The sequence below is a fragment of the Amphiprion ocellaris genome, chromosome 12 (assembly GCF_022539595.1).
Source record: "Amphiprion ocellaris isolate individual 3 ecotype Okinawa chromosome 12, ASM2253959v1, whole genome shotgun sequence".
NCBI classification, from domain to species: Eukaryota; Metazoa; Chordata; class Actinopteri; family Pomacentridae; genus Amphiprion; species Amphiprion ocellaris.
In genome coordinates, this window is record NC_072777.1 from 35,304,962 (window position 1) to 35,318,894 (window position 13,933).

Below are 13,933 nucleotides of genomic sequence, written 5' to 3' on the forward strand. Positions count from 1 at the left end.
AATTCGCTAATATCAACCCTGCTGCGGCTTCACGCACACAAAAACGGCATTTAGCTGCTTCTCTAATTTGTTAAGATAACCAGATAATATCTTACTGGCAGTTAAATTAACTAAGCTGCTAGTTATCCATCTGCTTCGCTCATTAGTCGCAGTAGTTGAAGTGTAGCACAAAACGCTAGCAGCATTAGCTAGCCGGCTAATCCACACATTTCTATGCTAAGCTAAATAAAGCACCGTATATTTAAAAGGTAAGTAACCTGTCGATAATGTTGCCTTATAACAACAGGATAAAGAAGTAAACTAAACTGCGAACCAATTTCGCACTCAGCGGCGTAAAGTGATCGTTGTGTTAGCATACACGGAGCGTTAGCTTAGCCGCGGAGCTAAGCTTTCTAGTTAGCAGTAATGTTAAAAGCGACAAAAAACACAACAAATTACACTGGTAAAATATTGTACAAAGTTTAAAGCTCCTACAAAGTTGTCAAAGTATGTGACAATCCAATTCAACACGAAATAAATATAAATGATAGTAATAGAAGTTAGCTAGCTAATCTACATTGACCGGGGTAATGCTAAACTAGCTAAAGCAGCATCTATGTAAAAGGTAAGTAACATGTCCATAATGTTACCTTATAACCAGAGGACAAAGAAGTAAACTAAACTTCGAACCAATTTATTATTTTTTTAATATTTATTATTTTTTTATTACTTACTGATTCCTTAAAGTAATCATTATGTTAGCATACATGGAGCGTTAGCTTAGCCACGGAGCTAAGCTATCTAGTTAGCAGTAATGTTAAAAGTCACAATAACAAAGCTACACTGATTTCAGATACGAGGTACTTAGAAGAAATGCAAACATTATATTCACACATCTTTGAAATAGCAGGTAATAAGTGTCTCTGGCAAGCTAGCAGGCTGTCATGTAAAGTCGAGTAACATAAACCCTAATGTTAGCAGTTAGCTAACTTTCATAGCATGGATGAAACAAATCAGTCCACAGGGCAGTACAACATAGGATAGGACAGCTAATCCAAGTAGACCATGCTTAATGTTAAACTAATTCGTTTAGAAGGTAAGTCACTTTTAAGTAATGTTAACTAATAACAGCTGAATAAAAAAGATAACAGTCGACGTAAAGTACAGTTTGCTAGCAAGCCAGCTAAGTGTTAGCAGCAATTTAAAAGTAATGAATGCAAAAATGCAGTAAAAACAAAGTCAGGCTGATTTCAGATACCGAAGTTGAAAGAAATGCAAACAGTATATAGCAGGTACTTGGTGTTAGTAGTTTGTCTTGTCTTTCTCACTAGCTAGAAGGCTACAGCAAAAAACAAATTGCACTGGTAAAGTGTTGTGTAAAGTTTAAAGCCTGACCGTCTATGAAACATAGCTAGGACAATTCAATAAACACAAAAACACTATGCACATAGATGATAACATTAGATAGCCAGCTAATCTAAGTATACCAGGCTGAATGTTAAACTAACATAGTGTTCCATTAGAAGGTAAGTACCTTGTTGGTAATGCTAATTAGTAACACCTGGTTAAAGAATTAAACTGTAAACCAATCTAAGTTGTAGTATACAGTTCACCAGCTAGCTAACTTGGTGTTACGTAACTGAAAATGAACCAAAAGCCAACACTCATTCCATCTGATTTCAAACAACCAAGATGCCAATGATCAAAACTTCCAAAACAGTAGTCCAGAAATCGAGTCTTTTATATATAATCTATGTGTGTGATGAGATATGATGCGTACCCAGATGTCCTAATATTCTTCCTTCTTTTGACACTGTATTCCATTTAGCTGCTCTAGTTTTAGGCTCCTTATATTGTGCATGTTGGATCGCTGTTGCTGAGCCGTGGCTCAGTGGGATGCAAACAGACCCAATGTAAATGCTATTAGTAGAACTTGTTTTCCTGTTGTGACGGGTCAGAATGTCTGCTGTGAAAAAGGTCTTTTGTGTTCATCGTAAACAAAGTTGGCATTGTCAGAAACTGAGCAGAAACAGCACATCTTGATTGGGATGTTAAATTTTGGTGATGAAACGGCATCTCTGTGTTGTAATATTAGCATCCTGATGTGTAACAGTCTGTTCTAGTACATGACATCCAATGATTGAATGTTATTTTGCCTTTATATTTCCATCAAAGGTTTACTGTGGGGTTATTTCAGTGTGTTTGGACTCAAAAGTTTGGTGTGAGGTGAGATACTGAAGCTTTAGACAACAAAACACACGGGCTGTTATGTAGTGTAGTACAGAAAGACCATCAACAAGCAGCCTTTATTGAATCAGTAGTTCAAGTCCCAGCTGAGCATACTTTATTTGATGTGGGTTTTTTTACCTGCAGGGTGAGCCATAAGTTTCCATACAGTGAAAAAATAAACATTTTATGTTGGACAACCGTTTTTATTTGTACAATGTGCTCTATTTTATAACCATTGTTTCTAAAACACATATTAATCCTTGTTTTCCGCTGTTGGTGAACTTTCATTAGCACAGTTAAAGTTCTGCTTGTAATGGTGTAGGTGAAACGTTCCTGGAGATGATTTATGTCTTGTATCTTCACCTGATACACCATGGCCTTCAAGTGCCCCCAAAGATAGCAGCAAACGCATCTTCTAGGGTATCTGAAACATAAAAAAAATATACACTATGCATTTTCCTATGTATGGAAACTTATGGCCCGCCCTGTAGAATGTTATCCACAAAAAATTAACTGTGCTTTAGAAACATTCTTGACAAATTTAGTCACTTTTGATTCTTGCTCTGAGTCTGAATCTCAATCTGTTCCTGTTCTAGGTTCTGCAAACACAATACAATGGATAAAACCGCACAAGACGACATCAGACCACAAGCTGGGATGGAGCTCACCTCACCACTCTCCCCTAAACGACCAAGAACAGAATGTACAGCGACAAATGACCACAGCTGGAGAAGCAGGTTTGACTTTTCAGAGCTTTTGACATTCAGGAAAACTCCTAGCTCCCCGTCACCAGTGAGCACCCTGCAGAAGAACCAGGGCCTGATTTACACAGCCCAACATGTGGATTTTCAAGATGAGAAACATGATGAGCTACCACAAGACACTGAATTAAATGTCACTCCTGTTACTAAGACTTCACACAGTAACAGTGCACCCACAGCATCTGAAGTGTGTTTTATCACCACAGAGAGACAGAAAGACGAGCAGCCTCCAGTTACCAAAACAGACAAGCTCAGCTCAGACCCAGGAGATGATACAGGTGGGTCTTTATACCCAGGAGATGATGCAGATGGGTCTTCAGCAGAGTCTCCCGTTCTTCCTGATTGCTCGTGGCTGGGGAAATCACTGGAGGACAAGACCCCCGGTGGTTTCAGCCTCTCAGCTGGAAGTAATGAAGATGGGAGACAGATGCAAAACCATGTCAATCAAACACAGGCAGCTACATTTGCTTCAAAAAACGAGGAGGTCACATATCAGCCTGATTGCACTTGTAGCGGTGCAGGTTTCTGTAGTACACGGAGCCAAATTGCTGAAGTTGTAAAGTCTAATCAGAGGAAGCTCGGATTTAGTGTGGGTATCCTTGTTAGTGAGGAAGAGGGTGACAGCCTCACAGCCTCCTCTAATTATGAAGACTCTAAACTGTTCCACTCAAACCCTGAAGATGATCACTCTGGGAACTCATCAGAAGGTGGAGGAAATGAAGGAAATAAATTAGACTTACAGATCTGGGGGAATGAAACTGTCTCAGTCTCTGATGGGGAAACAAAAGGCCAAGTTAATGAGAACGGCATGAGAGAAACCGCCGCTCTTTCAGCCGCTGAATTTGCTGAGGGATCACTTTGTTCTTATGATGTGGTATTAGACAGAAATATTGCAATTGAGAATGTGAGTCTTGAAACTGATGACTTCTGCGAGGCAGAAGAAGAGCATGCCGCTTGCGAGATAATAGCCGAAGCTCAGAGTGAAACGGCTGATCACACAACAGAGACTCCAACGCCGGTTAGAATCAGTGGAGAGGCTGCTGAAGGAGGTAATGATGCAGGCCCTTTGAGTGTCATTGACCCTGCAATCTGGAGCCAAACTGACAGGGAGGCTGAAGAGAAATGCCGGAACTCAGAGAGCACTGCAGGTGTAGAATTATCTCTGTCGGTGGAAGACGGCCAGATGCAAACGCCTCTCCCGCTCTGCTCTGACGTCACGCCGCCACAGAGGGTCTCATCTCCCGACCAGGCTGAACATTTTAATCACCAGAGCGGAACACGACAGTGCAAAGATGAAAACGAGGACTGGTGTCGGTCCTGCAGAGAACCACCGGCTTGTTCTGTCAATGCCGACGAAACGCGCGACAACGCCGACAGTGAAGTCAACTGTCAGCAGAAATCCTGTCCAAGCAGCGGTCCCACAAAGCCTCTTCCTGCTGGGGATGAAGGAATACAAGAAAGCCACGGTACTGAGGGACAGCGGTTGAAAGAGCAGAGTAAATCCGACTGCTCTCCTGTCAGCCGTGGTCACCTGAAGACACAGGAGGTCAAATATGCACAGAGTGAAACTGAAAGGTGGGACGAGACGGTCGAGATAGAAGTAATTCTGTGTTTTATAGCAGAAATGGAAAGCGATGAACATGGGGAGTTAGAGGAAAAACTTCAAAACGAAAACAAGCATGAGACACCTGAAATACCCACCAGTGACAAGCATGAACTTGTAAATGAAGCAGGACACACGTCAGACCAGTGTTTGTCTGATGTTCCCATGATGGATGTGACAGAAGAGGAAGAGGACGGCAAAGACGAGACAAATGCCGGAGAACAAATGGAAACTGACGGGCAAGAAAACTCATCTGAGGAAGACGCACAGCAACAACTGAAAGCAGATGTTAGTGAAGCGTCTCCTGGTGAAGGATTTGAGCTCAGTCATTTCTCTGATTGCGAACCCACAGCTGAAGATAAAGATCATCTTCTGGCTTTCGTTTTACCTTCAACCACTGATGCGGTTGTGCCGTGTCAGCAGGATTTAAGCCAGTCACAAAACGTCCACCACTACAACCCCACAGCACTCAGCTGTAGTGACAGATTCCCCCTGTTGCCATCTGCCTTCCCTCTCTACAACCATGTGCTGAGGGGTTTTGACACTTTTGAAAAGATCCAACTCTCACCAGATGATGATGCCGCCGGCCTGGGCAACATCCCTGACCTCATCAGCTCACCCAGACAGCTGCAGCAATCACCACAACTACAAATTCACCCCAGCACACCAGCAGAGGAGAGTGACAAGCCTGAGGAAGCACCAGAGGAGGATGAAGAGGAGGAGGAGGAGGAAAGATTTGAGTGTCACATGGCAAATGGATTCATAAGCAGTGATCCCGCTTGTAATGAACTTTCAAACTTTATCTCGGCAGCAGATGTCATTGCTCTTGGACGGCCGGAGCAGCAGCCCGACTGTGACTCAGCCTCTGATTCCTGCGAGAGCATTCAGGATGAAATAAACCCTCAGGCAGCTTCTCCGGCTGTTTCCGCCGAGAGTGACGGTCCTGCCTCCGATGTGAGCAAGTTTGAAATGAAGGAACAGTTTGACTTGGTGCTGAAGGAGCTGAACTTGTTCTTTGAGATCAGTAGAAATGATTTTGGGAGCGACAGCAGACCACCGTCACCAGAGCAGGGTGGTGAAATAACTGAACCTGTGGAAGTCAATGCATCAAAATGTAAAGAACGTCTCAGCAGCCCTGAACTGGGACACCACAGAGACACATCATCAGGTAGCTGCATCATATGAGACACAAACTGACAAAGAAACACAAAATGACCAAAAAAGGCTCAAAAAACCACAAAAGTGACTCAGTGAGACATAGAATTTTCATAAAAAGATACAAGATGATGAGAGACACACAAAATGACCACAGAGACATCTAAAATTATCATAAACAGACTGAAAACGGCCAAAAAGGGGAACAAAATGACCACAAAAATGCACAAAATGACCACAAGACTGTCTGAAAATGACCAAAAAAGAAACAAAGTGAGCACAAAGACACAAAAAACAACCACAAAAAGACACATGACCACAAAAATGCATAAAATGACAAAAAAATGACACGACCACAGAAAAACACAAAATGACTCAGTGAGACAGATAATTATCATATAAAGACACAAAATGATGAGAGACACAAAATAACTACGAAGAATTGCAAAATGACCACAGAGAGATCTAAAATGATCACAAACCGACTGAAAATGGCCTCAAAAATGCACAAAATGCCCACAAAACGGACTGAAAATGACCAAAAAAAGAAACACAATGAGTAGATCATGTGACCTGGAATTAACACACTTCCTTGAGAGGTGTTTTTGTAACGGGGAACTTAGTTGGACAGGATTTCTCAGACACAGATACAATCTGATATTCCATTTTTTGTTTCACTTTTTGCATATTAGACTGAAAGAGATTTTTGATATCTCTTTATATCACTCTGTAAATCAGAAAGTGCTGCCAGAAGCCAAAGACATTTTAAAAATGCAACGTTCCTGAAATTGGGCTAGGAATGAAATATGAAAAAAACACTTCTGGAGAGTCTCTCAGAAAATAGATAAAAGGTGTAAACCAGGAAAATGCTGAATTTTATCACTAACAGTATAAAAAATAAGCCATTTTAAAGATGCATATTGTCATTGAAATCTACAGATACTAAACACCGCTCTCTGCGTTGGTCCTGACTGCGTTGTCTAAAAATGTATGTGTTGTTTCCTGACTATTTTTAGATGTTGCTGATGAAGACGGCGGCCTGGAGATCTGTGGCGGTGATCCAGGGGTTTCTGTTGTCAGCAGCGATGGCGAACAAGAAGTGCCCCGAAGCAGAGCCATGTGCAAGGAAACGTCTGTGGACAGAGGTTCAGAGTTTACTTACTGTTAATTCTGTTCAAAAACTAAAAAAACAGCAACCAAGCTTAACCCTTGTGTCGTCCTGCGGGTCAAAATTGACCCGTTTTAAAGTTTGAAAATGTGGAAAATATCTATTTTCACAGTGAAACTTCCGATGTCCACATTTTCAACATTTTTGGGAAATTTTGAACATTTTTTGGTGGAAAAAAAGAAATGTTAAAAATGTTTCTTAAGAACATTCACATACCCCTGGATTTTGGTTGATTTTTTTTGTGAATGTTTTTCAAGAAAATATTTGAAGTTTTACTGATATATATGTAATCACTTTAGATATTTATAGGATTTTTTGGAAGATTTTTACTATTTTTTTGAAAATATTTACAAGAATCTTCTTGCCAAATTTGGGGGATTTTTTTTAAAATAAAACTTTTAAGGGAAACTTTTAAGGAATTGTTGGAATTTTATTTCTGAAGGTTTTGCAAATTTTCATAAATTTGGGGAATTTTTTTGCAGAATTTTTTTTTTTTTTTTTTTTTTTTTTTCAGACAAGGAAAAAATATTTTTTGGTGCCCCTAAATGAGGACAACAGGAGGGTTACACAAAGAAAAGCACCACATGTCAGCAGCGTCTCAGCTTTAAGAACAAGGACAAAATGGTTTGAAAGCAAAAGCTTTCAACAATTAAAATGACAAGCTTTAATTGTTGAAAGCTTTTGCTTTTGCACTTCATTAAGATAGTTTAATTAGAGTTAACTGCTCTTTTATTCCGTTGTTTTTTCCGTTTCGTGGCTAACGATGTTCTCACAGAGAGGCTGGTGATAGACTTCAAAAGGTCAGCCGGGTTAATTCAGTGAGGAAATTCGATTACTTTTATTGATTTGTCTTTTCAAATTGTCGCTGCAACTTCTAATGAATGTTCAAATATTGTTTTCCCCTTCATCAATGAGCTGCAGAGAAATGATAACACACATCATAACTATAAAAAAGCACTGTTTAAGGCAGGAATGTCCAACTCATCTTAGTCCAGGTTCCACATTCAGTCCAGTTTGATCTCCAGTGTTCCAGACCAGTAAAACCACAGCATAATAACCTATAAATAACTACAACTCCTAATGGTTCCTTTGTTTTAGTGCAAAAATGTTCACATTTAAGGAATTATCTTTTTACAAAACATTATGAACAACCTGAAATTTTTTAAGAAAATAAATTCAGTTTCAACAACATTCAGCCTCAATTTATCATTTGTACATTACAACTTCCAGATCACAGAGTGTCTACAAAGAAACACAACATCTAGTCACAGATATCTGGAACTAAGCAATACAGTATTGTACTTTTTGATCAAAATGACAAAAGTCTGGCAAAAAAGACAAAAAACAACAAAAACAAGACAAAATATTACAAAAATGAGAAATAAAACGACAAAAACAAGAAATAAAATGACAGCAAATGAGACAAATGACACGAAACAAAACAAAAAGAGACAAAAGATTTGATTAAAAAATTTAAAAAATGGAAAAAACAAGACAAAAAATTACACTAATGACACAAATGAGACTAAAAATGACAAAAAAAAAACAACACAAGCGAGACAAAAAAACACAAAAACGCCAAAAATTCTACACAAAACAACAACAAATAAAGCATTAACACAAAATGACAACAATAAGACAAAAAACACAAACGAGACAAAGGGGAAGTAAAATGACAGAAACGAGCAACAAAACAACAAAAACATGCCTTTTTAATTGCCCCCTGGGGACAAATAAAGTTTTCTGAATCTGAATCTGAATCTGAAACTTGAGACAAACGACAAAATCAGACAACAAAAAGGACAAAAAAAAAACAAAAACAAGACAAAATATAACAAAAATGAGACACAAAATCACCAAAGAACAATGAACAATCTAGTATTTTATTTCTGATCTAAACAACTTGTCATGGTCTAGAAATGATTTTAAATTTATAGTTTTACTAATTTACAATCTGCAGTTAATGTCTTCTCTGGAATTTTTACACTTTGAGGGCCAGATTGGACCCTCTGGAGGACCACTTTTGGCCCACGGGCCACATGTTGGACACCCCTGGTTTAAGGGCAAACAGAGAAATAAATAGAGCATAATTAGCCGGTCATTCTTGGGTTTCCCTGACTGTCGATATGTTGCTTTCAGAGCCGCTGGAGATGCAGCGGAAAATGAAAACGTGGTCTCCGTCCTTCATGTGTTTTCCTCTCCTGGAACAACTGAGCCACGGTGAGTCTGATATTGTGTTGTGAGACAAAAGGTTTAAAAACCCCCGAGCATTTGATTGATGAAACAGTGGATTCGTTTTGGATTTGCTTCAAAATTAAAAACACACAGAAATCATTTGAAACTTTTTTTATTTGTTTATACATCCCCATCAGTCAATAATTAGTCTATGGGCCTTGACCCAAAATCTCCAGTATCATTACCACTTAAGGTGACCAATTTTTTTTGGTATTTTTAACTAGCTATATGTCTGTAGTTTGCATTTTAATATGACAATAATGATGATATCTGTTGTCACTCGTTTAAAGGACACAATGAAAGGGTCTGAGACAAAAGTCAAATTCAAAAGGATTATTCATTGTTATGAAATAACAAGAAATGCCACACATCACCATTTGTGTTAATAACTTTACAACACAGAACAATACTACAACAAACTTGAGTCTGAGAAAGATTTCGTTGCTATGGTAACGAGATTGTCTGTGATAAAAACGAGACACAAAATGACAAAAACAGGACACAATGACAAAAACAAGACACAAAAAAACAAAAACAAGACACAAAGCATGAAAAGAAAATACAAACAAGAATGCATTCATCTGAGTCTGATGTTTTATTATATTAATATATATATATATATATAAATATTAATATATTACCCTTTCTCAAACAGTTTATTTGATTATTGACATATTAGATCAGATTTTAGCATACAGTGAGATTTAAATGAATTGTGCCACACAGCGGTTATGGTAAATGTGACCGTTTCATAAATAAGTGATAAAGCTGCCAGTGTGGAAAGACTCTGACATCTTAATGTACTTACATTAACCCAACATGCATTTTAGTGCCACTTAGGTTTGGTCACCTGAGGTGGTACCAATATCTGGTCTGGCCTATGGACTAAATGTTTTTAAACTGATTACCATGAATTCATTTAGCTTTATTTGTCGGTTTTACTGCATGTTGTGACATTAAAAGACCCCGAAAGCAAACTAGAAATGAAAAGATACAAATAAAGCTTGAAAGCAGAGAGTGTCTGCTTCATCCCATCTCACCTTTTTCCTTCCTCTTTCCCACTCTGCCGGTCCTCAATGCATTACGAACCCAAATGTGTCTGCTGGGATTAAAGTGGGCCTCCCTCTGAATATTTAACAGGGAGGCAGACTAACAACCTGCCTGTCTGGAGATGCAGTGTGTTCACCTTGTCAGTCTGAGGGACCAAATCAGTCTAATAGCACAGCTACTGTCTGCACGCATTGAGAAACATTATGCTAATCTTATCAGCTACGGTGGTGGAAAAAGCAGCATCAGGAAAAGGCAGCATGTAGATTTCTTTCTTGTTTACTTTTGTTGTCTGCAACAGTATTTGTAAAACTGAAGCCTGATTAGGAAGCCAGCAGGACAACAGCAATGCATACAATGTTATATTTACCACCCTTGTTTTCTTCAGTTTCTTGTTCATTTTAATGCCTGGTACCACTGAAGTTCCATTTCTTTGGGCAAATATAATGATAACAACAAAAATATCTCCTAAGAGTTTAATTTCAGAGCTGATATCTAGACATTTTCCATGTTTTTCTTGATAATAACCAAAATCTCTTCAGTTCTTCCATCAATATTTATGGCATTGTTCTGCCAGAAACAGCTTTGAGGATTCCATGTTTTCTTTTCTCTCTGTTTTAGTCCCATGATCCACACAGGAGTTAGTACTGATTCATAACCATTGTTTCTGATGACTGCATCCATGCATCTCGGATGTTCTCCACCAGCTTTTGACATTGTTCTGCTGTCACAGCAGCCCATTCCTGTTGCACTAATTCTAACTGATCTGCTTTGTTTTTGGGCTTGTGGTTCTCCATTTAGTGTTTGATGATTTTCCACAGGTTTTCAGTTGGATTTAGATCTGGTGACTGAGCAGCCAAGGCATGGTTCTAATGTTCTGGTTCTGTGGTCCCTGTGGGACTTCAGACCAGCTTCAACAAGTCACTTTCCAACTGTCCTTGCCCAACAAGTCCCATTTTTCCACAGTGTCCACTCATTTTAAGGTCCCTGGAGGTCTGAGGACAATTCCTGACAGGAATGGATGAGTGACGGTCATCTGGTGGGTAGAAAGACATTTCCTGACCAGCTAGCAGTTTGGTAGAACATGGACTTGTTTTTTCTTGGTGGAATGAACGGCTATCTTGGAGATCTTCAGTTTTTTGGCTACCTGTCTCTCACTCAAGATGTCTGCATTTGTGGCTTCACATAATTCTTCAGTTTTAGGCGTTATGTGAGAGCTGACAGCTTCTGAGTTGTGCTACGGCTTGAATATCAGCAGGAAACCACTCTAGACCTTTGGATGTGCTGCTGATGACATGAAATGACCTCTTATATACCCTGTGAATACAATTAAGCTGAAGCAGGTCAGATAGGACATAAAGTATTATGGAATCAGCTGCATTTAAAGTCCTGTTCATTGTATTCTTCAGGTAATAAACCTTTAGTGGTACCAGGCATTAGAATGAACAAAAAACTGAAGAAAACAAGGGTGGTCTGATCATTTTTTCCATGACTGAATGTGCTACTGATGTGTGTTTAGGACCACCAGCGCCGGCCAGGAGACTGGAGCCCCTGAAGACGTGCACACGACCGATCCGGGTTGGACTTTCAAAGAGAGCCAAGACCAAACACCTGCACCGCCCCCACCCCTACAAATGAATCAAGGTGAACACACTCCTTGAAAATTTCTTTAATTCCAACGTTCAGGCTTTCTGACTCGTATTGTTCATGGTTTTCTTGTGCTCTGTGTTGGTTTTTGTGACTGTTTCTGGTTTCTATATGTTTAGCTTAAGCCACAGAAACCACAAAATGTCCTTTTACACCTTCACACCTTCACAGTGTCCGCTCTAACTCACCTGTGTATCTCGGGTGCAGCAGTTCGGGAATAAGTGGCACCTTGACACTTTTGTTCAGGTTTCAAACATATTTCTTAAATATTTATTCAAGTATTTATTCATATGCAGTTAATTATTTGCTTGATTCTAGGCATGACTATGGTTTTAGAAGTGTCTCCATACTATTTATATTTACATGGTGTAAAACGATTCACTTATTATTCACATTTGTTCTATATAATTGCTGCTACATGTTTTACTGTAGGTGTATTGTTACAGCGTGCTCACTGTTCCTGCTATGTGTGGGCATGTTCAGTTTATGTGTTTACCATTAAACGGGTTCATATGTACGCAGCATGTCCTTGAGCATTTCTGTGGGAGGTGAGCTGCGGTTGAATTTTAATACGGCCTGTTTGCCCACGAATTAAATAATATGATTCTATCAAAAATGTGTTTTTCATGTGTACACTCAGCATGGCAGCATCTCGAGGCAAAACATTGATCCGTACTCATTATTAATCTTTGAAATCAGAGCACCAAACATCCCTATGGAGCTCTGTAGACCAGAAGAAAGGACTAAACGCCGAAAAAGAGGAAGGAGAGGCGGCTTTCGCCGAAGATTAAAAACTCTTCGGCTGGACTATCGCCGTAAGCTTCCGCCTCTCCCCTCTGTCCTGCTGTCAAATGTCCAGTCCATCAGGAATAAGATGGATCAGTTGGAGACTCACGCAAAGTTCAGAAGGGAATTTATGGACACTTGCGTGCTTGCTTTCACTGAAACATGGCTGTCGGAAGGGGATCAAGACTCGGACCTAAGTCTAACTGGATTCGGAAGCCCCATCCATCTGGACCGGGACCCGGAGGCAACTGGGAAGAGCCGAGGAGGAGGTGTGTGCTTTTACGTAAACCAGAAGTACTGTAACACTGTGGTGATTCGGGAGACAGTATGCACTGCTGACATCGAACTATTGGCAATTTCTCTACGCCCTTTCTACCTTCCTCGAGAATTCCAGCAGCTTTTTTATGTACTTGTATATATTCATCCGCGAGTAAATGTGACAGTGGCTTCTCAGCTGATCGCTGACGTCACACATAAACTGGACACAGTGAGCCCAGAGTCGCCAAAATTCATTATGGGTGACTTTAATCAGTGTACTCTGGCCAAAACGCTCAGGACCTATGAGCAGTACGTTAAGTGTCCAACCACACACAGGAACACTTCACTTGACCTCTGTTATGGCTCTACACCAGGAGCATATAAAGCAATGTCTCTGCCCTCCTTTGGTGCATCTTATCATAACAGTGTGTACTTAGTCCCTGTGTATGAGCCGTCCTTCAGACGTTTGGAAAGGGAAGAGAGGACGGTCAAAGTCTGGACTGAGGACAACATAGCCAGTCTCCAGGCCTCTTTAGAGTGCACTGACTGGGACTGTTTCTTTAATGTGTGTGACAACATGGATGAACTGACAGATACTATCTCTTCCTATATCACTTTCTGTACAGACTGAAATTCAGACTAAAAAAGTGATTATGTATCCTAATAACAAACCATGGATAACAAAGGAACTTAAATCTGTCATCAACAAAAAGAAACTAATATTTTTCTCGGGTGATCTTTTAGAAAGAAAGGCCGTCTCAAGGGAAGTTAAAAATGAAATAAAGAAAGCAAAAATGAATTATAGAAATAAGATTGAAAATCAGTATGCTAAGGGTGACCTTAGAGCAGCCTGGAAGGGCATTAAATCCATGGCATCCATCAACCATTCGGACTGTGAGCCCAAACAGATCATCAGTATAAATAGTATAAATGACAGGGATCTCCCTAATGCTTTTAACTCATTCTTTAGTAGGTTTGAGAGGACTGACCTGTATGAAAATTGTGCAAACCTCAAAAAGGTTCTTGAACATAATAAGATAAATGACCTGGTGATAGCTCAGGAAA

General features: G+C 39.7%; 1 protein-coding gene across 1 annotated transcript; it reads left to right on the top strand.

Annotated features, from left to right (window-relative positions):
* The first annotated feature begins 57 nt into the window (after window positions 1-57).
* LOC111563592 (uncharacterized) lies at window positions 58-12,482 on the top strand. The gene is made up of 5 exons (XM_023262716.3): window positions 58-248; window positions 2,805-5,740; window positions 6,744-6,872; window positions 9,035-9,115; window positions 11,697-12,482. The coding sequence occupies exons 2-5, from the start codon at window positions 2,824-2,826 to the stop codon at window positions 11,813-11,815; spliced, it is 3,246 nt and encodes a 1,081-aa protein (XP_023118484.2). The 5' UTR covers window positions 58-248; window positions 2,805-2,823; the 3' UTR covers window positions 11,816-12,482.
* The last annotated feature ends 1,451 nt before the right edge of the window (window positions 12,483-13,933 follow it).

What these genes read in the sequence shown, in the direction of transcription:
- LOC111563592 (XM_023262716.3), top strand. Translation starts at nt 2,824, where the DNA reads ATGGATAAAACCGCACAAGACGACATCAGACCACAAGCTGGGATGGAG. An exon ending in CCACAGAGACACATCATCAG is followed by an intron (nt 5,741 to 6,743) that starts GTAGCTGCATCA and finishes GACTATTTTTAG; the next exon opens with ATGTTGCTGATGAAGACGGC. An exon ending in CCTGGAACAACTGAGCCACG is followed by an intron (nt 9,116 to 11,696) that starts GTGAGTCTGATA and finishes ATGTGTGTTTAG; the next exon opens with GACCACCAGCGCCGGCCAGG.